The sequence below is a fragment of the Urocitellus parryii genome, chromosome 5 (genome assembly GCF_045843805.1).
Source record: "Urocitellus parryii isolate mUroPar1 chromosome 5, mUroPar1.hap1, whole genome shotgun sequence".
Taxonomy (NCBI): Eukaryota; Metazoa; Chordata; class Mammalia; order Rodentia; family Sciuridae; genus Urocitellus; species Urocitellus parryii.
Window position 1 is genome coordinate 155,722,228 of NC_135535.1, and position 23,784 is coordinate 155,746,011.

General features: G+C 35.4%; 1 protein-coding gene across 1 annotated transcript in view; it reads right to left on the reverse strand.

Annotated features, from left to right (window-relative positions):
- The window catches only part of Ctnna3 (catenin alpha 3), a 1,674,700-nt gene that overhangs the window by 1,513,333 nt on the left and 137,583 nt on the right, over positions 1–23,784 (reverse strand). Inside the window, exon 5 of the mRNA XM_026394645.2 lies at positions 1,429–1,548. Coding sequence (XP_026250430.2) covers positions 1,429–1,548 — 120 coding nt within the window. The remainder of the gene's footprint in view (positions 1–1,428; positions 1,549–23,784) is intronic.

Consider the following 23,784-nt stretch of genomic DNA (forward strand, 5'->3'; position numbering starts at 1 on the left):
GTAACTACTGCCTGCCAACTTAAATACCCCTTGGTGGTAAAATATGATCTTGGAAACAAAACTGTATTAAAAATTGCATAGGCCAGAGTAGTGACTCACAGAGTGAATTTTAAGCAGCAGCATCTGGGAACTCACTGTAGTAGCTCTCAGTAACTGTGACTACTTCTGCTATGCATGGTAATACATGGACCGGCATTGATTTCTTTAAAAAAATATATAATGAATTAATATTTTATCATTTTCATATAAATTAAAGTATGTGTAGAGATTATTCATTTACCCTGGAACATTCTGTAAATATATATATATAAAACACCTAGGAAATGATGAAAAAAAGGTTAAATGCCCACATAACCTTTGAGATAGAGCAAAAACCTAACACACAATTCTTTTCTCAGGCTAATATTTCTAAACCATATCATGTTTAATTAATAAAGTTTAACAAAATATAGGAAGTCCTGCTTTGAAAACCCCAATTGAAACACTCTAACACTTGTGAATTAGACAACAGCAAGAATGTCACATCCTTTGCCACACTAATAGGAAATATTCTTAAGTGAAAGATTCAGTGGCTGACCATGCAAGTCAGTTATTTAGTCATTTTTCTAGATGCCATCTATCACTGAGCCCAAATTTCATGCAACCTAATTTAAACTTCTCACTGTCCTGATTAGAATAAACATTTGACCAAAGAAAAACCTTGACAATCCTGACACCTAGTGGCTGTAAAGAAACTCAAGAAGATCTAGATGGGAAGAATGGTTATCTACTGTGACAATACCTCCAAAACCCACAAAAAGTAATCATTGTGAATATTAATTTTATAAAACATCAACTCTCAAAGAAACCTTGTAGTTTATTTTTGTTTTGGATTTGTCTTAAGATCTATACAGGAGGCAAAAAATAATGCGTTCATTAATTTCGTTAAGTATATTTTCCTTTAACCTTCCATATTTGTAAATGTTAACTCATCTTCAGAGATTAAAAAATAAAACTAAAAGTCAACTCATGTTTTGGCAGATTTATGACATTTTTACTTAATTCTTTATGTATACGCACAGCCTTTTCCTGGTCTTTGAGTGATTTTCATTTTCGGGTATGCCATGGCAATTATAAAAGCCACCTGACCAAGCCAACTGAGGCATCATTAGTCAAAGAGTAGCTAGACTTTCACAAACCAGCAGGAATTTTTTTTTAAAGAGGTACAAGAACACATGTGGAAATCACTATCGTATACATCTAAAAATAAGGAGCACAGTGAACACTGCATGAAGTTGTATGAACACAGCAGATCAGATCAGCACACGCTATTTCTACCACAACCATTAGAAAGTATGTCTCCCCAGACTTGCTTGCCCCTCTGACAAGAAAGACAACAGGAATCCTAAAGTGTCCAGCACTTCTACAAAGGAAGGTATTGACTCCTACCTGCTGACGTTTGAAAGCCAAATAATCCAGATCTTCCAGCTCCTTCCCAAGTTTCTGGTAGGTTTTCTGAAGGTCAGATTTGTTGGAAACATTTTTAAGGCACTCAAGTGTTCTTTGAAACTGAAAATGAAAAAAGAAAGCACATCGTTAGGATAACAGCACATTTTTCTCAGTTTCCCAGATAGCTAACACAGAGAGTCAATAATGAGCCTCAGTTTCTCCTATCTATATCTATAAGGTACAGATAACAAATGCTATATAATTATCTTTTAGTGAAATAATTAGGGACAATTATAAAGAGTTAATAACTGCATTCTAAGTACAAACAATGTTATTGCATAAATGATAAGCCTGTTAATCCTCACTCTAACGAAAACAGCATGCTTCTATTTTAAAAAAAACCTTCCATGTTTTAGGATACATTGCTGCTATTTTAAAGAAAAACATCATAATGAATGAATAATTCCAACTCATAACGAGGAAGCATTAAAAGAGCTTTAACATTCTAGTTAAGGGAAAAAAATCATAAAAAGGTAGCTGCTTGAATGCTATTTTGCTGTAATGGAATGAGGTCTGACTTGCCTCTGTAGAAAATCTATGTAGAATAGGTCATCCAGCAAACTTCAGAAAAGAATATCTCTCAGAGACTATACTTTGAGAAGGAAAACTAATACTTTGATGATCAAAGCATATGTGACATGTTCAGCAAAACTTATTTATTCTATAACACAGATGAGTTATGAAGTCAGTTCTGCTGAATCAGAATGATCTTGTTCATTTTTAAATCAGATACTAGATAAATACAAAGGTGACAAATTACATAGATCACAGAATACTGTCTGCTACTAATAATTAATTAAGCAAAGGGAGCTCACAAGAATTTGAATTCCTGGTTTATTTTAGGAAATTAGAACACACTTTGTAGGGTTAGTGATTGAAAATGTCAAGTAATATAATTTGAAAGATGTTTGGGATTTGCTCTTTCCTTATGTCATTTATTTCCCATGTTCTGTGTTATTAGATAGACTTCCACAGATAAAGACTTCACCATCTTAAACACACCCAAATTCCACTGTGACTATGATACTGTAAGACAGGCTAATGAGATTTTATAGAATACATTTAAATTTCCAGGGAAATAAATTGACCCTTACTGTATATATCTATGGAATAAGTCATATTAAAATGGCATCCTATGAAATTAAATTCTCAATTTCATGAAAGCAACATGTTCATATCAATCCAAGATGATAGAGGAAAAAGAAATAGAAAATAACACTACAGAACTAAGCCTCCATAGCAGAATAGCAAAATATAATCAATAAATAATCATTTATAACCTACTCTGCTCAAGGCACAATGAATATAAGATTTCCTACCCTAAAGGAATTTACAGATTAGAGGGGAAACTAGACATGAAACTTAGAAATGGGAAGGACACCGACATTTATTGAATGCCTATTTAGCCCCAGGTAGTTTGTGCTTTCCAAATTACTCCTCACAAGAATGACCAGAATTCTATTTCTATTCCCATCTACAAGTGAGTAAACCGGGACTCAGAAAGTTCAATTGAACAAGGGTTTTACTACAATGTCTATGCTTTTTCTACTCTACCATTAAATCTAACACAAGTAGTAAAGTAGTAAAGACAGTGCAAAACAGAGATAAAAGTAACATGCGGTGAAAATTCAAAAAACCCAGTGAGCCTGATTGAGGGACAGAGGACAGATATAGAAGACATCAGGGAATCTCAATTGGACAACAAAGAATGGGTAGACTTTTCACAGTCTGAAAAAGTCTACCTAGAGTCTACCTATCAGTTTCAACATAGGGAAAACCTGATCATTTTCCCTCTCTTGTAACATAACAAACAAGTTCTTTTCAAAATAATTTATTAACCTTTATATTAAATATTTATCATGTTGTATAATCATTTCTGTGCCTTGCCCATTTCTTGTTCTCTTCTATGTTTAAATAAAAATAATTCCAGATCTAAGATTTTAAAGAATTTAAGTAATTTTATCTTTTAATTAATATGAGATACTTTACCAACTAATCCATTTAATTCTAAAGCATTTTTTATCCCTTGTACTTATTTCTTAGAGACTAAGAAATATTAGCTCTACTTCTTAAATATTTCTTCTTCACATTTCTCTTTGAGCTTTGCATAACTCCAAATGGGAACTTTAGAGGAAATACGCTTGTAAGAGTTCAAAATAAGAAACATACACAAACACACACACACAAAAAAAAAAAATACTTTCAGATAATTTACCATGGTCAAAGAAAAAAAGGAAGAAAATCCAATAATACATCATCATTGAGAGTATTTTAACTAAAGGTTGGAGTTTGCATAATGGGGAGATTTTAGCTTGAACTGTTTATCAGGACTTATAGATTTCATTTATTGATACTAAAGAGCTCAAAAACTACAATAATTCATTCATTTAAGTAGATTGCTTTAACTTAAAATAACAAATAATTGACAAGGAGATGTCATACAAAATATGCACTATAACTTTGAGTTAGATTCCTATTAAACACACCCCACCCAAAACTACCCACATACACATTTGAAGTACTAAAGATAAAAGCAATAGTTTTTTTTTTTTAAGAGAGAGGAGAGAGAGAGAGATTTTTCAATATTTATTTTCTAGTTCTCGGCAGACACAACATTCTTGTTGGTATGTGGTGCTGAGGATCGAACCCGGGCCGCACGCATGCCAGGCGAGCGCGCTACCGCTTGAGCCACATGCCCAGCCCAAAAAAGCAATAGTTTTCCGATGCAGATGAAGCTGAAGTACAGATAGTAAAATGAAGATTGGTTGAAATATACAACTCCTAAAAGAAAATGTAGGGTCAATACTCCAGCATATAGGCAGAGGCAACAACTCTCAAAAGGTCCCCTAAAGCTCAGAAAATAATGCCAAGAGTTAATAAATGGAATGGAATCAAATAAAAAGTTTCTGCACAGCAAAGTAAACAATCAAGTCTGTGAAGAGGAGGGACAAGATGGCAGATTAGAGTGAGGCAGCATTTCTCCTAGTTTGGCTAACCAGAAATCAAGCAATGGGAATACTGCTTCTCCCTGAAGCTTAGAGTGAAAAATCCTGAGACTGGAGGGGCAGTCTGTCCTAGCTGAACCACAGACTGTTCAACTCATTAAACAGATCTAAAAGAAGGTTGCCCTGAGTTTATCTCTGTCAGCAGAGAGCTGATCCAGGAGCCACCGTGGAACTACAGTTTGGCAGTACAAACAGGAACTGGAAACCCAGATCTGAGTTCACAGCTATGTTGCATGAAGACTTAACTGCGCCTAATAAGCCCATGGGAAATCAGAAACTAAAAGCATTTTCCCAGGGGAAACACAAATTGGATATGCCAGAGAGAACTCGTCTCTCCCCAACCCTGTGAGTCCTGAGGCTCTCAGGAGCTAACAAGGCTAGCTACAGTGGGTTAGGAAGTTGGAAGAGTGGGTATGGGGACACATGGCTCTCAATTTGCCAGCTAAGCAGTCCCAGCAACTGCCCAGTCTGGCACCCACTGAGTTCCCAGGACCCACCCAGACTGGCACCTGCTAGGTCCCAGGACCATCCCAGTCCCTGGGGCCCTCCTTGGACTAGCACCCCATTGGATCCCTGGGTCCCCAGTGCCCACCAGGTCCAGTACCAGTCCAGCATCTGCCCAAGCCCCCCACCCTCCATCCCCCAATGCCCTGGCCTCCCATCTAGCTCACCACTCTGCCTACTAGGCCCACAGCTTTGCCACAGGCCCATAACCCAACCTGCCAGGCCACCACTTCACTGCCAGTCCTGCCCAGCTCAGCCCACAGCTTTTTGTGGCAAACAAGGCCCATCTCCTGGCCCTGATCCACCAGGCCCAGGCCACGTAGGCCACCAGACATAACTACCCAATCATAGCCCAGCCTGCCTGGCCCACAACTTTCAGCCAGGCACACCTGACCCAGCAAGCCACTTCTCCCCTAGGTCCACCCGGCTTGAAGCTTTGCTGCCTAGCCTGCCCAGTGTACACCAGCTAGGCCTGCCCAACAAGCCACTATACCACCTGGCCCAGCCAGCCACTTCACCACCCTGCCTACAACCCAACCAGCCCACACCAATCTCCCAAGAAGGGAAGTTGGGAAGTCTTAAACCACAAACTTCAACTCAGTAAGCAACAAAATAATAAGGTAGTACTCTTCCCAAGGCCCACCCTTCCATGCTTAGTTCATACCTCAAGAATAATTTAAAAGAATATATACTACAGAGCTACAGTAACAAAAAAGGCATAGCATTGACACAAAAACAGACTGGTAGACCAATGGAACAGAATAGAAGACACAGAGACACACCCACATAAATAAAGTTATCTCATACTAGACAAAGGCACCATAAACATACATTGGAGAAAAGATAGCCTCTTCAACAAATGGTGCTGGGGAAACTGGAAATCCATATGTAATAAAATGAAATTAGACCCCTATCTCTCACCCTGCCCAAAAACCAACTCAAAGTGAATCAAGGATCTAGGAACTAGACCAGAGACCTTGTGCCTACTAGAAGAAAATGTAGGCCCAAATCTCTATCATGTTAGCTTAGGAACCAAATTCCTCAATAACACTCCTAAAGTACAAGAAATCAAGAATCAATAAATGGTATTGTATCAAACTAAAAAGCTTCTTCACAGCAAAGGAAACAAGCAAGAACACAAAAAGAAAGCCTACAGAACAGGAGAAAATCTTTGCCACCTGCACCTCAGATAGAGCTTTAATCTCCTGGATATATAAAGAACTCAAAAAACTTAATACTAGAAAAACAAATAACCCAGTCAATAAATGGGCAAAGGAACCGAACAGACACTTCATAGAAGAAGAAATACAATTGATCAACATATATATGAAAAAATGTTCAACATCTCTAGCAATTAGAGAAATGTAAATTAAAATTACACTAAGATTCCATCTCACTCCAGTCAGAATGGCAATTATCAAGAATGCAGGTAACAATAAATGTTGGAGAGCATGTGGGGGGAAAAGTTCACTCGTATATTGCTGGTAGGACTGAAAACCTGGTGCACCACTCTGGAAAGCATTATGGAGATTCCTCAGAAAACTTGGAACAGACCCACAATTTGACCCTATTATTGCACTCCTCAGTATATACACAAAGGACTTAAAAATCAGCATACTACAGTGATGTGGTCAAATCAATGTTTATAGCAGCTGAATTCACAATAGCTTAGGTGTCCTTCAACAGATGAATAGATAAAGAAAACGTAGTATATATACACAATGGAATACTGCTCAACCACAAGGAAGAACAAAATTTGCCAATAAATGGATGGACCTGGAGACTATCATGCTAAGTGAAATTAGCCAATATCAAAAACCCAAAAGCCAAATGTTCTGATTAGTGTATACACAGCAAGAGGGGAAGAGAAGTTCATTGTATTAGACAAAGGGGAATGAAGGGTAGGATGGGGGGACAGGAATAGGAAAGACAGTAGAATGAATTGGACATAACTTTCCTATGTTCATATATGAATACACAACCAATGAAATTTCACATCGTGTACAACTACAAGAATGTTATCCTAATTAGAATAAATTATATTCCATGTATGTATAATATGTCAAAATATACTCTACTATAGAGATTCAGACAATGGAAATATACAAGGAAGCATTCCTCTGGTGAGCAAATTCCCCGGGGGTAACTGGCATTCTGTTTCCCAGGCTTGGAATTCTGGGCAGTTTCTCCTAGAAGCTAGTAAGATAACTAATACAGTTGCAGTAACTAGTTTATGGTAATATCCTTCGTGAAGAGGCTCTTTGCTAGAGTCTTGTCAGCCTGGACCTTGATTTCAGACATTCAGCTCCTGGAAATAAAGGAACACCAAACAATAATGTAGTTATGACACTAATGACCTAAAGTAACCTATTGATATAAATAAAGCTTGACAGTTTGGCCTCTCGGCCATTTTGCCATCTTTTCTGCCTCTGCATCTTGTCTCTGTGTCTCTTTTATTCTCCTTATACTCTATTGTCATGTATATTTAAAAAGAACAAATTTTAAAAGTAATTTGAAGACAGAACCCATAGAATGGGAGAAAAGTTTTGCTAGTTACTCTTCTGAGAGAGGATTAATATGTGGAATATATAAAGAACTTTAAAAACTTAGCACCAAAAAATAACCCAATTAATAAATTAATAAATACCAAGAAGAGCATGGAATAAGATATTTCAAGCTCTAAAAGAAAACAATTGCCAACCAAGATTGCTGTACTCAGCAAGCGCTCTTTAACATTCAAAGGGGAATTACAAACCTTCCATGACAAGGATTAACAAAAAGAATACTAAACCAGCACTATACAGAATACCTAAAGATAAATTATACATAGAGGATCCCAAAAACAAATCCCAAACTCTCAAATGAATGACAATCAATAGAAGACAAACTAAATGAAAACCAAAACAAAATTAAATACAACAAGTGGCAGCAAACCACAAGCACATATCCATAATAACACTGAATAGAAATGGTCAGAACTCCCCAATTAAAAAATGTAGATTAAGAGAATGGATTTTAAAAAATCCAACCATATGCTGTTTGCAAGAGACTCATTTCATAGGTAAGAACACTCGCAGGCTGAAGGTAAAAGGAAGGAAAAAACATTTCATGCCAACAGACTTCAAAAACAAGGCAGGAGTAACAATTCTCATATATGACAAAACTGACTTCAAGCAAAAATTAATCAGAAGAGACAGGGCCATCACATCTTAGTAAAGGGAATAATACAACAAGAAGAAATAAATATAGTTAATACATGTATCCCAAATGTTAACACACCCAATTACATTTAAAAAAAATACTCATTGATGTTAAATCCCAGATAATCCCAATATAATAATACTGAATATTTTAACGCACCCTTATCATGAATAGACAGGTCATCAAAGAATAAAATCAATAAAGATATATCCAATCCAAATAATAACATAAATCAAATGGACCTAATAGACATCTACATATTATTTCACCCCAAAACAGTTAAACTCACCTTCTTCTCAGCAGCTTATTGAATCTTCTTCAAAATAGACCATATTCTAGGTCACAATGTTCCTCTAAGTAAATACAAATATGCTGATATAATCCAATGCATAATATTGGATCATAATGGAATGAAACTAGAAATCAACAGCAACAAAAATAACAGAAACCACAAAAATATATGAAGATTAAACAATATACTTTTAAATGAAGAATAAATTAAAGAATAAATGAGAGAAGAAATCAAGAAATTCTTAGAAACAAATGAAAACAAAGATACAACATATCAAATCTCTGTAATAGTATGAAAGCAGTACTAATTAAATTTTTTTGTACCAGGGATTGAATCTAGAGGCACTTAATCACAGGGCCACATCCACAGCCCTTTTTATATTTTTTTTTTATTTTTGAGTCAGAGCCTCACTAAGTTGCTCAGGCTGGCCATGAACCTGTGATACTCCTTCCTCAGCCTCCCAAGGCACTGAGATTATAGATGTGCACCACCATGCCCTGCCTAAGAAGAAAATTTATTACATTAAAAATATAGAGAGATCCCAAACAAATAGCTTATGCTCCACCTCAAGGCCTTAGAAAAAGAACGAATTAACCCTAAAACCAGTAGAAGACAGAAAAAAGTAAAGATCAGAGCCAAAATTAATGAAAGTGAGAATAATGAAACAACACATAGGATCAATGCAACAAAAAGTTAGTTTGTTTTTTATTTAACTAAGATTAGTTATCCAAATGAACCAAAAGAAAGAAAGAGGACCCAAACAACAGAATTGGACATGACAAAGGAGATATTACCACAGACAATTCCGAAATCAAGATGATCATTAGAAACTATTTAAAAAATGTATATTCCAATAAACTGTAAAATCTTGAAGACATTGACTAATATGTAGATACTTATGACCTGCCCAAATTGAATCAGGAAGATATAGAAAACATAAACAGACCAATGAAATTGAAACAACAATCAAAAACCTACCAATGAAGAAAAGTCCAAGACCAGATGGATTCTCAGCTGAGTTTTATCAGACATTTACTGAAGAACTAACACAAGTCTTCCTCAATTTATTCCATAAAATTGAAAGGGAGAGAATATTCCCAAATAATTCTATGAAGCTACTATAACCCTGATACCAAACCAGAAAAAGATACATGTAGGAAAAACTACAGACCAATATCCCTGATGAACATCGATGCAAAAATTCTCAATAAAATATTAGTAAACTGCACTTAAAAATGTATTTGGAATCCTACATCACATGGAGTATAAACAATATGCGACTGAATGAACAAAGGGTTACAGAAGACATCAAAGAGGAAATTAAAAAATTCTTAGAGGAAAATGAAAACTCAGACCCAACATATATCAAAATCTCTGGGACACTATGAAAGCAGTACTAAGAAGAAAAATCATTTCATGGAATTCATTCCTTAAAAGAAGGAAAAGCCAACAAATAAATGACCTCACACTACACCTCAAAGCCTTAGAAAAAGAAGAACAAATTAGCAGAAAATACAGTTTAGAAGGCAAGAAATAATTAAAATCAGAGCTGAAATCAATGAAATCAAAACAAAAGAAACAATCAAAAAAAATGACAAAACTAAAAGTTGGTTCTTTGAAAAAATAAATAAGATTGATAGACCACTAGCCATGCTAACAAAGAGAAGAAGAGAGAGAACCCAAATTACTAGCTTACAGGATGAAAAAGGCAACATCACAACAGACACTTCAGAAATACAGAAGATAATTAGAAATTATTTTGAAACCCTATACTCTAATAAAATAGAGGATAGTGAAGGCATCGATAAATTCCTTAAGGCATATGAGCTACCCATATTGAGTCAGGATGATATAAACAAACTAAACAGACCAATATCAAGTGAGGAAATAGAAGAAGCCATCAAAAGACTACCAACCAAGAAAAGCCCAGGACCTGACAGATATACAGCAGAGTTTTACAAGAATTTTAAAGAAGAACTAATACCAATACTCCACAATCTATTTCAGGAGATAGAAAAAGAGGGAGTACTTCCAAATTCATTCTATGAGGCCAACATCACCCTGTTCCAAAACCAGATAAAGACACTTCAAAGAAAGAAAACTTCAGACCAATGTCACTAATGAATTTAGATGCAAAAATCCTCAATAAAATTCTGGCAAATCGGATACAAAAACATATCAAAAAGATCGTGCACCGTGACCAAGTAGGATTCATCCCTGGGATGCAAGGCTGGTTCAATATATGGAAATCAATAAATGTAATTCACCACATCAATAGACTTAAAGATAAGAACCATATGAACGTCTCAATAGATGCTGAAAAAGCATTCCACAAAATACGGCATCCCTTTATGTTCAAAACTCTAGAAAAATTAGGGATAACAGGAAATTACCTCAATATGGTAAAAGCTACATACGCTAAGCCTCAGGCCAGCATCATTCTAAATGGAGAAAAATTGAAGGCATTCCCTTTAAAATCTGGAAAAAGACAAGGATGCCCTCTCTCACCACTTCTATTCAACACAGTTCTTGAAACACAAGCCAGAGCAATTAGACAGACGAAAGAAATTAAAGGCATAAATATAGGAAAAGAAGAACTTAAATTAGCACTATTTTCCAATGACATGATCCTATACCTAGCAGACCCAAAAAATTCAACCAAGAAACTTCTAGAACTAGTAAATGAATTCAGCAAAGTGGCAGGATATAAAATTAATACCAATAAATCAAAGGCATTCCTGTACATCAGTGACAAATTCTCTGAAATGGAAGTGAGGACAACTACTCCATTCACAATATCCTCAAAAAAAATAAAATAAAATACCTGGAAATCAACTTAACAAAAGAGGTGAAAGAGCTATACAATGAAAACTACAGAACCCTGAAGAAAAAAATAGAAGAAGACCTTAGAAGATGGAAGGATTTACCTTGCTCATGGATTGGTAAAATTAATATTATTAAGATGACCATATTACCAAAAGCACTTTACAGATTCAATGCAATTCCCATCAGAATCCTAAAAACATTCCTTGCAGAAATAGAAAAAGCAATCATGAAATTCATCTGGAAAAACAAGAGACCCAGAATAGCTAAAGTAATTCTAAGCAGGAAGAGTGAAATTGGTGGTATTGTGATTCCAGATTTTAAACTATACTAATAGAGCAATAGTAAAATAAAACAGCATGGTACTGGCACCAAAACAGGCTGGTAGACCAATGGTACAAAATAGAGGACACAGAGACAAATCCACAAAATTACAGCTACCTTATATTAGACGAAGGTGCTAAAACCATGCAATGGAGAAAGGATAGCATCTTCAACAAATGGTGCTGGGAGAACTGGAAATCCATATGCAACAAAATGAAATTGAATCCTTTTCTCTCATCATGCACAAAAGTCAACTCAAAATGGATCAAGGAGCTAGGAATCCGACCAGAGACACTGCATCTAATAGAAGATAAAGTTGGCCCTAATCTTCATCACGTGGGGGGAGGCCCCAAATTTCTTAATAAGACAACTATAGTACAAGAGTTAAAACCAAGAATCAACAAATGGGATGAATTCAAACTAAAAAGTTTTTTCTCAGCAAGAGAAATAATATGTGAAGTGAATAGGAAGCCTACATCCTGGGAACAAATTTTTACCCCCCAAACATCAGATAGAGCTCTAATCTCTAGGGTATACAAAGAACTCAAAAAGTTAAACAACAAAAAAGCAAATAACCCAATCAACAAATGGGCCAAGGACTTGAACAGAAACTTCTCAGAAGAGGATATACAATCAATCAATAAATACATGAAAAATTGCTCACCATCTCTAGCAATCAGAGAAATGCAAATTAAAAATACTCTAAGATACCATCTGTCTCCAATAAGAATGGCAGCCATTATGAAGTCAAACAACAATAAGTACTGATGAGGATGTGGGGGAGGAAAAAGTACACTCGTACATTGCTGGTGGGACTGCAAATTGGTGCAGCCAATTTGGAAAGCAGTATGGAGATTCATTGGAAAGCTGGGAATGGAACCACCATTTGACCCAGCTATTCCCCTTCTCGGACTATACCCAAAAGACCTAAAAAGAGCATACTACAGGAACACAGCCACATCAATGTTTATAGCAGCACAATTCACAATAGCTAGAATGTGGAACCAACCTAGATGCCCTTCAATAGATGAATGGATTAAAAAATGTGGCATTTATACACAATGGAATATTACTCAGCATTAAAAAATAACAAGATCATGGCATTTGCAGGCAAATGGATGGCATTAGAGCAGATTATGCTAAATGAAGTTAGCCAATCCCTACAAAACAAATGCCGAATGTCTTCTCTGATATAAGGGGGGGGGTGACTCAAAATGGGATAGGGAGGAAGAGCATGAGAAGAAGACTACCACTAAATAGGGAAGAGAGGTGGGAGGGAAAAAGAGGGAGAAGGGGAGTTGCACAGAAGATGGAAGGAGAACCTCATTGTTATACAGAATACATATATGATCTTGTAATGAGAAAAAGAAAAAAAAGTGTGTCACTTTAGTTTGGATAGAGAGAAAAGATGGGAGAGGAGGGGAGGAGTAGGGAGGATAGGAAGGGCAGCAGAATAGAATAGACAATATGATTGATGTATGTACATTCCATGTATGTATTATATGTCAAAATACATTCTGCTGTCATGTATGACTAAAAAAAATGAAATAAAATAAAAATAAATTGTATGGTTAAAAAAATGTATTAGGAAGATAATACACCATGATCAAATAGGCTTCAATCCAGGGATTCAAGGCTGGTTCAACATATGCAAATCAATAAATGTAATTTATCACTTAAATAGAATCAATAATAACAAGAATCATATAATCATCTAAGTAGATGCTGAAAAAGCCTTTGATAAAATATAGCAACTATTCATGTTAAAAATATCAGAGAAACTAGGGATAGGAGGAACTTACCTATCTATAAGGTAAGATATTATAAAGGCAATATACAAACAACTGGAAGCTTTTCCTTTAAAAATCAGGGGAAAGGCAAGGATATCCAATCTCACCGTTTCTATTCAATATAGTTCTTAAAACTCTAGCCAAGTTTAAAGTTTTTAATTTTTTTTATTTTTTTATTTTATTATTATTATTTTTTTAATTTTATTTTTTTATTATCATTATTATTTTTTTAAAAAAATTTTCTTTCTTTCATTATTTTCTATTTTTTCTCTTTTGTCTTTTCATTTCTTTTCAATTTTCTTATATCCCCTTCCTTGAATTCTACCTGCCTACTCTCATTCTCTTTAGTGACTTCTTCCCTTCCCTTCTAATAACTTTCCTCCCAAGCATCAAATAAATTTATAAGAGTAAACAGTAACTCAGCAGTCAAATAGAACAAGAAGTAACATGAGCAGCATAAAAAAGCAAGGAAGAAAAGGAGTACAAACAATGAAGGACAGCCTAACTATTCAGGAGGACCTAGACTCATCAGAAAAATGGTCATATAAAGAACTCAAGGAATACCTTAGACAGATGGAATGGAACCTTAAAGAGGATAAGAGACAGCAAATCCAAACAGTGAAAGAACACATTGAAAATGAATTACATTAACAGATAAAAGAAGTTAAGCATCTTTATCAGGAGATAGAGATTATTAAAAAAAATCAAACAATAATTCTAGAAATGAAGGAAATGATAAACCAAATTAAAAACTCAATTGAGAGTATCACTAACAGAGTGGAGCAAGTAGAAGCCAGAACGTCAGATAATGAAGACAAAATATATCATCTTGAAAAGAGTCTAGCCAACTCAGAAAGGCTGGAAAAAAATCATGATAAAAACATCCAAGAGATATGGGATAACATAAAAAAACCAAACTTATGAGTCATCAGGATAGAGTAAGGAACAGAGATTCAAACCCAGGGAATGAGTAACCTGCTGAATGAAATAATTACAGAAAACTTTCCAGAAATACAAAAGGAAACGGATAAACAAATTGTAGATGCATACAGGACACCGAGCACACAAAATCACAGTAGACCAACGCCAAGACACATTGTTATGAAGATAGCCAATATACAGAACAAAGAGAAAATATTACAAGAGAAAGGAGGCAGAATACATTCAGGGGTAAACCAAGAAGGTTAACAACGGATTTTTCATCACAGAGGCTGAAAGCGAGAAGATCCTGGAACAACGTATTTCAAACACTGAAAGACAAGGGATGCCAACCAAGAATTCTGTATCCAGCAAAATTAAGCTTCAGGTACAACAACGAAATAAAAATCTTTCATGATAAACAAAAGCTAAAAGAATTTGCATCCAGAAAACTAGCATTGCAAAGCATCTTGAGCAAAACACTACACGAGGAAGAAATGAAAAACAAAAACAAAAACTATCAGTGGGAAGTGCCTCGGTAATGACAGGGGGGGGGGGAAAGCTAATCATGGAGAAACAAATTAAATTAAAAAAAAAGATAAATAATCAAACATGGCTGGCAGTAGAAACCATATATCAATAGTAACTCTAAACGTTAATGGCTTAAACTCTCCAATAAAGCAACATAGTCTGGTAACATGGATTAAAAAAACAAATCCAACAATATGTTGCCTCAAGGAGACACATCTGATTGGAAAAGACACACACAGGCTGAAGGTGAAAGGTTGGGTAAAAATATACCATGCACACGGTCCTCGTAAGCAAGCAGGGGTGGCCATCCTCATATTGAATAAAATCGACTTCAAGACTTTAATCAAAAGGGATAAGGAAGGACATTATATACTGTTAAAAGGAACCATTCACCAACAAGACATAACAATTATCAATATTTATGCACCAAATAATGGTGCTTCAACATTCATAAAACAAATTCTCCTCAAGTTCAAGAATCAAATAGACCACAACACAATAATTATGGATGACTTCAACACACCTCTCTCACCATTGGACAGATCCTCCAAACAAAATTTGAATAAAGAAACTATAGAACACAATATTTCAATCAATAACCTAGAACTAACTGACATATATAGAATATATCAACCATCATCAAGTGGATATACTTTTTTCTCAGCAGCACATGGATCCTTCTCAAAAATAGACCATATATTATGCCATAGGGCAACCCTCAGTAAATATAAAGGGGTGGAGATAATACCATGCATTTTATCTGATCATAATGGAATGAAACTGGAAATCAATGATAAAAAAAGAAAGGAAAAATCCTACATCACATGGAAAATGAACAATATGTTACTGAATGATCAATGGGTTACAGAAGACATAAAGGAGGAAATCAAAAAATTCTTAGAGATAAATGAAAATACAGACACAACATATCGGAATCTATGGGACACAATGAAAGCAGTTTTAAGAGGGAAATTCATCGCCTGGAGGTCATTCCTCAAAAAAAGGAAAAACCAACAAATAAATGAGCTCACACTTCATCTCAAAGCCCTAGAAAAGGAATAGCAAAACAACAGCAAATGTAGAAGAAGGCAAGAAATAATTAAAATCAGAGCGGAAATCAACAAAATTGAAACAAAAGAAACTATTGAAAAAAATTAACAAAACTAAAAGTTGGTTCTTCGAAAAAATAAATAAGATCGACAGACCCTTAGCCATGCTAATGAAGAGAAGAAGAGAAAGAACTCAAATTACTAACATATGGGATGAAAAAGGCAATATCACAACAGATGCTACAGAAATGCAGAAGACAATTAGAAATTATTTTGAAAACCTATATTCTAATAAAATAGAAGATAGTGAAGACATCGATAAATTTCTTAAGTCATATGATTTGCCCAGACTGAATCAGGAGGATACACACAATTTAAACAGACCAATATCAATGGATGAAACAGAAGAAGCAATCAAAAGACTACCAACCAAGAAAAGCCCAGGGTATACAGCAGAGTTTTACAAAACCTTTAAAAAAAATTAATACCAATACTTTTCAAGCTATTTCAGGAAATAGAAAAAGAGGGAGCTCTTCCAAATTCATTCTATGAGGCCAACATCACCCTAATTCTGAAACCAGACAAAGACACCTCAAAGAAAGAAAACTACAGACCAATATCTCTGATGAACCTAGATGCAAAAATCCTCAATAAAATTCTGGCGAATCGGATACAAAGGATACATCAAAAAAATTGTGCACCATGATCAAGTGGGATTCATCCCTGGGATGCAAGGATGGTTCAATATATGGAAATCAATAAACGTTATTCACCACATCAATAGACTCAAAGATAAGAACCATATGATCATCTCAATAGACGCAGAAAAAGCATTCGACAAAGTACAACATCCCTTTATGTTCAAGACATTAGAAAAACTAGGGATAACAGGAAGTTACCTCAACATTTTAAAAGCTATCTATGCTAAGCTTCAGGCTAGCATCATTCTGAATGGAGAAAAATTGAAGGCATTCCCTCTAAAATCTTGAACAAGACAGGGATGCCCTCTATCACCACTTCTGTTCAACATAGTTCTGGAAACACTGGCCAGAGCAATTAGTCAGATGAAAGAAATTAAAGGCATAAAAATAGGAAAAGAAGAACTTAAATTATCACTATTTGTGGATGACATGCTTCTATACCTAGAAGACCCAAAAGGGTCTACAAAAAAACTACTAGAACTAATAAATGAATTCAGCAAAGTGGCAGGATATAAAATCAACACGCATAAATCAAAGGCATTTCTTTTTTTATTTATTTATTTTTTATTATTGGTCTTTCAAAATATTACATAGTTCTTAATACATCATATTACACGGTTTGGTTCAAGTGGGTTATGAACTCCCAATTTTACCCCATATTCAAAGGCATTTCTGTATATCAGCAACAAAACTTCTGAAACGGAAATGAGAAAAAACACTCCATTCACAATATCCTCAAAAAAAAAATAAAATACTTGGGAATCAACCTAACAAAAGAGGTAAAAGATTTATACAATGAAAACTACAGAACCCTAAAAATAGAAGTAGAAGAAGATCTTAGAAGATGGAAAAAGATACCCTGTTCATGGATAGGCAGAACTAACATCATCAAAATGGCGATATTACCAAAAGCTCTCTATAGGTTTAATGCAATGCCAATCAAAATCCCAATGGCATTTCTTGTAGAAATAGATAAAGCAATCATGAAATTCATATGGAAAAATAAAAGACCCAGAATAGCAAAAGCAATTCTAAGCAGGAAGTGTGAGTCAGGCGGTATAGTGATACCAGATTTCAAACTATATTACAGAGCAATAGTAACAAAAATAGCATGGTACTGGTACCAAAACAGGCGGGTGGACCAATGGTACAGAATAGAGGACACAGAGACTAATCCACAAAGCTACAACTATCTTATATTTGATAAAGGAGCTAAAAGCATGCAATGGAGGAAGGATAGCATCTTCAACAAATGGTGTTGGGAAAACTGTAAATGCATATGCAACAAAATGAAACTGAATCCCTTTCTCTCGCCATGCACAAAATGGATCAAGGAGCTAGATATCAAATCAGAGACTCTGCGTCTGATAGAAGAAAAAGTTGGCTCCGATCTACATATTGTGGGGTCGGGCTCCAAATTCCTTAATAGGACACCCATAGCATTAAGAGTTAATAACAAGAATCAACAAATGGGACGTACTTAAACTGAAAAGTTTTTTCTCAGCAAGAGAAACAATAAGAGAGGTAAATAGGGAGCCTACATCATGGGAACAAATTTTTACTCCTCACACTTCAGATAGAGCCCTAATATCCAGAATATACAAAGAACTCAAAAAATTAGACAATAAGACAACAAATAACCCAATCAACAAATGGGCCAAAGACCTGAGAGGAGGACATACAATCAATCAACAAGTACATGAAAAAATGCTCACCATCTCTAGCAGTCAGAGAAATACAAATCAAAACCACCCTAAGATACCATCTCACTCCAGTAAGATTGGCAGCCATTATGAAGTCAAACAACAACATGTGCTGGCGAGGATGTGGGGAAAAGGGTACTCTTGTACATTGCTGGTGGGACTGCAAACTGCTGCGGCCAATTTGGAAAGCAGTATGGAGATTCCTGGGAAAGCTGGGAATGGAACCACCATTTGACCCAGGACTATTCCCTGAAGACCTTAAAAGAGCTTACTACAGGGATACTGCCACATCGATGTTCATAGCAGCACAATTCACAATTGCTAGACTGTGGAACCAACCCAGATGCCCTTCAATAGATGAATGGATTAAAAAAATGTGGCATTTATACACCATGGAGTATTACGCAACACTAAAAAATGACAAAATCATGGAATTTGCAGGGAATTGATGGCACTAGAGCAGATTATGCTTAGTGAAGCTAGACAATCCCTAAAAAACAAATACCAAATGTCTTCTTTGATATAATGAGAGCAACTAAGAACAGAGCAGGGAGGAAGAGCAGGAAGAAAAGATTAACATTAAACAGAGACATGAGGTGGAAGGGAAAGGGAGAAAAAAGGGAAATTGCATGGAAATGGAGGGAGACCCTCATTGTTATACAAAATTACACATAAGAGGTTGTGAGAGGAATGGGAAAATAAACAAGGAGAGAAATGAATTACAGTAGATGGGGTAGAGAGAGAATATGGGAGGGGAGGGGAGGGAGGATAGTAAAGGATAGGAAAGGTAGCAGAATACAGCAGTTACTAATAGGGCATTATGTAAAAATGTGGATGTGTAACTGATGTGATTCTGCAATCTGTATTTGGGGTAAAAATGGGAGTTAATAACCCACTTGAATCTAATGTATGAAATATGATATGTCAAGAGCTTTGTAATGTTTTGAACAACCAATAAAAAAAGAAAAAAAATCCTGATTAAAAAAAAAAAACTCTAGCCAAGCAATCAGGCAACAGAAGGAAATTAAATGGATAAACACCAGAAAGAGAAAAAGAAAAGAGAAGTCAAATTACTACTCTTTATTAATGACATGATCCTATAGCTAGAAGACCTAAAAATTCCACCAGAAGACTTCTAAAGCTGATAAATGAAATTTAGCAAAGTAGCAGGATACAAGGTCAACACTTATAAATCAATAGCTTTCCTACACTCCAACAGTGATTCAGTTGAGAAATAAATAGGAAAAAACCATCCCTTTCACAATAACCTCAAAAACTAAAAATAATTGATCTGGGCATTACATTCTGGGCAAGGAAGTGAAATAGCTCTACAATGAAAACTATAGAACATTAAAGAAAGAGAGAAGACCTCAGAAAATGGAAAGACTTCCCATGTTCTTGGACAGGCAGAATTAATATTGTCAAAATAGCCATACTACCAAAAGCAATATACGCATTCAATGCAATCACCATCAAAATGCCAATGACATTCTTTACAGAACTAGGAAAAAACAGTCCTTAAATTCATTTGGAAGAATAAGAGACCTAGAATAGACAAAGTAATTCTGAACAAGAAAAGTGATGTAAGAGGGATCACAATACCCAATCTCAAATTATATTACAGAGCTATAGTAACAATAACAGCATGGTACTAGCATTAAAATAGACATGAAGACCAATAGAATAGAATAGAAGACACTGAGATAAACCCAGATAATTACAGCTATCTCATTCTTGATACAAATGCCAAAAATATATGTTGGAGAAAAGACAACATTTTCAACAATTGGTGCTAGGAAAGCTGTATTTTCTTTTTTTTTTTTTTTTTTTTTTTCAGAGTAGAAATTAGAAATTTATTAAAGGACAGCAGAAAAGACTTTCCCGGAGGAAGAAGGGGACCCAAGAGGTGGAATCCGTGGAAGGGCTGTTGTCTCCCCTTTTTATAGTTCTTTCAGTGATGGAATGTAGGTGGGAAGGCCCGAGGGGTGGGGCACAGGTGGGTCAAAGAAGTAGTCTGAGCAGGAAGGACTTCATTAACACTTCTTTGTGATGGGCTATCTTCAAATCTGCTGGGAGCTATTCATTAATACTTCTTCCAGGTGGACTTTGGCCTAGGGCCTTTTTGGGACTTCATTAACATTGCACGAATTGTCCTGTGTTTTCCCTGAGTCATTCCCAGCATGGCCTCCATTTTAGATTTCACTCGATATTAGACCCGATTTACCTAACTACACTGACTACCTAACTTTAAATCTGGCTTCATTCCCCCCTCTAATTTGGGAACTCCTTACTGCTGTAAGGAAAGGGGGAAAAGAAGATCTTTCTGGCTTCTTCAGGCTGAAAAGGGACGATGATGTGGGGCAAGCAGTTTGGAGTCCCCCTTAAAAAAAATCGGGTCTATCGAGTGGTCCATGATAAAAGTCCAGTAATAGGCTGGAGGGCCATTTGAGTAATGGGTGGTCTATAAGAGAAACAAGAATTCATTAGTACTGGAACCATATTGATGCAGCAACAAATCCCATAGCACAGGAATATGCCAATGAGTATGATGGCAAAGACTAACAATGTTTACCACCAGGAAGTACCAAGAACCAGGAGCTAAGATATTGTTTCCATGACAAAGTTGCTGAGGACATGGCTTCTATCTGAGCATGTAAACCTTTAAAGATATTTGTCAAATTACCAGAAATGTCAGGGATGTAAACACAACATTTAACTTTTAGGGTTACAGATGTCCTGTCCCTTAAGATATCATTTAATAATTTAATGTCAACTGATCTTGCAAAATCCTTTTACTAGTATGACCTGTGTCTAATAGAGAAATCTTTAATTCTGTTACTTAGGGCTTAATAACCATACTAGCAAACATTAAGCCTACCTGAGTTGGTTAGAAATAACGGCCTTAAGCTAAAAACTACTCTGGCAGTTCCTTTTGATAATTATCAGGCATTCCTGTCTGAGAATCTCTTTAGCAGCCTCCAGTTTACTTATTTATGGAAGTTACATTTAACTATTATTATTATTAAAATGTCCAGGAATAGCTGTGTTTTGGCTTTGACTGTCTTTGCTAAGTGTTTAAGATGAAGCAAGTCAAACTGACTTTTGTTTCTATCTATTGTTAACAGTCAGCTGAGTTACCCTGGGAGTCCTTGGGAACTTCACAGCAGCTTCTCAGTTCTGCTAGTGCCATTTGCGCTAGGATGGGTCCAGGCCTTGCTTGACCATGTGGCTTTCCTCGGAAGCATCAGGGATGTCTCCCTTCTTTGATGACCCTCCTCTTCACAGCAAATGCACTGATTGGCTTTCTGTCCTCCACTGGTCTCATTAATCTCCCTGATCAGGAGGTTATGTGGCCTAGAGTTGCAGAGCTCTTTGGAGAAGTCCCCTATTCCCTGATTCAGACTGACTCAGAGGGCAAGAGCCAAATATTGGTTTTCTTGGCCCTTTTAATTTAACTTTAATTTTAAAACTTAATCTTAAACATCCAGCAAATAAGTTTCAACAGCCTTATGCTAAGAGTACTGGACTTTAATGTCTATCTCTCTATCCTGTAGGTGATAACTCATTATCTTAAATTAACCCAGGTTGTGTGTTCTTAAATCAGTACCTCTGCAAAACATTAACAGACAATCTTTAAGCCATTTATAAGAAAACTACAAGATAAAATTATCAAGAGTAAAAACATTTAGTTCATATAATAGCTACCTTGGAGTTTGGTGGAGTTTATCCCTTGTTTGAGATCCTGGCAATCGTGACAAAAACATCTTTTGGACACAACTTTATATGTATTGAAATCTGGCCTACTTCTTTCATAGTCACCTTCACATGCAGTGAGATGGGACATAGAGCCTTATCTCAAGTAAGGTGAGGCTCTTCATAAACCTTAAATATTATAGTTCTGAAGCTGATCTTTGCTTCTTATACATCATTTTACAAAGCCTACATAAATTGTTGTGAACTTGAGCAAACACAACATAATATCACATATAAAACAAGAATTAAAGAAAGGCTGAAAGCTTTTAACCTTTTGTAGAAAAGTAGCAAAGTACTTTTGTGTTTTGCAAATAAAACCTTTACATAGATTAGGCTCTCATTAACTTAAAAATACATTTAAATTGTATCTCAGTGTAAAAAGTAACATAGAACTTTATATAACTTATTGATAATAAGTCTAGTTATAGAACACAAATGATATAAATAAATCAACATGTTTTTCATGTTAAGCCTAAAATTACCATACAACTTTAGAACACAGCTTGATATAATGCTCTTTCTAAAGCTTCTACCTTACAGACTTGTATACCTGGAAGATATGAACACATTAATGGCACCAACTACATTGATGTTTTTATATTAACCAAGTTTAGCTTTTAAAGAAATAACATAGCACAATTCTCTAAAACAACAGCACTTGTTTAACCAGCTGTTTAATTTCTTTAAGATTACTTGCTCAAAAACTTACACTTATAAGCAACTTACACAGACCTTCTTTATATCATTTACTTAAACCCTCTTAATTACTTAATCATATAGACTCTTATACAGAAACACATTTCCCTCTATTAATCCATACCTAGAACCTTCTAGTTTCTCTTTTTTATCTGTTAGCCTCCTTCTGTTCACATTTTGAAACAATACTTGTAAACTTTGAATTTAAGCAGATTATTTCATAGACATCAACATTTTATTAGGGCCTTTTTGAACACCTAGAAAAACTTATAAGCTTAATTTTAAAGACATCTTTACTTTCATCTGTTTACCCAATTTAAATTGAGCCATTTGAATAACGTGAATCAAAGATATTTGGATCCATTTTTAATTTTTCATGAGTGCTCCTCATCTGTCAATTGTCATATCACTGCATGATATATGGACATACACACAGACATACCGACATACAACACGTAACACAAGTGTAACACATAACACAAAAGGCCTTGAAGCTTTCTCAGGTGAAATCTCATTGCAATGTTTAAAAAAAAAAAAAGAAAATCCAGTTGATCAAAAATAGAACTTATCAGAAAAACATTAACTTGCCTGTAGGAACAAAATCATGAGCTCAAAAAAATATAGAATCTAAGAAAAGGCAAAAGTCCTAGAAAAAATTGACCGGCCAGTAATTAGTAAATGCCATACAATTTACTCTTTGGTTTAATCTAGTTTGAGTTCCCACAAAAAGACACTTTTACCCTTTTTTTTTTTCCCTTGGGCCTCAGATCTGTCTCCCACTGAATGCTCCAGGCTTCTTCTATTTGCATATCAACTTAAGTCCTGGCTGAGGTCTGGAAGGACCCGGGAAAACAGGAATTCTGAGCAGAAACTTCATGCCTAAGGCATTTTAACCATAAGTCACAATTTTCAGGCTTGGAAGTTGAAAATTATGGTAAAAGTTTAAGATACAATTTACAAAATTTCATCTTTATATCTTCCTACACTAGAAAAACTTGCTCACACA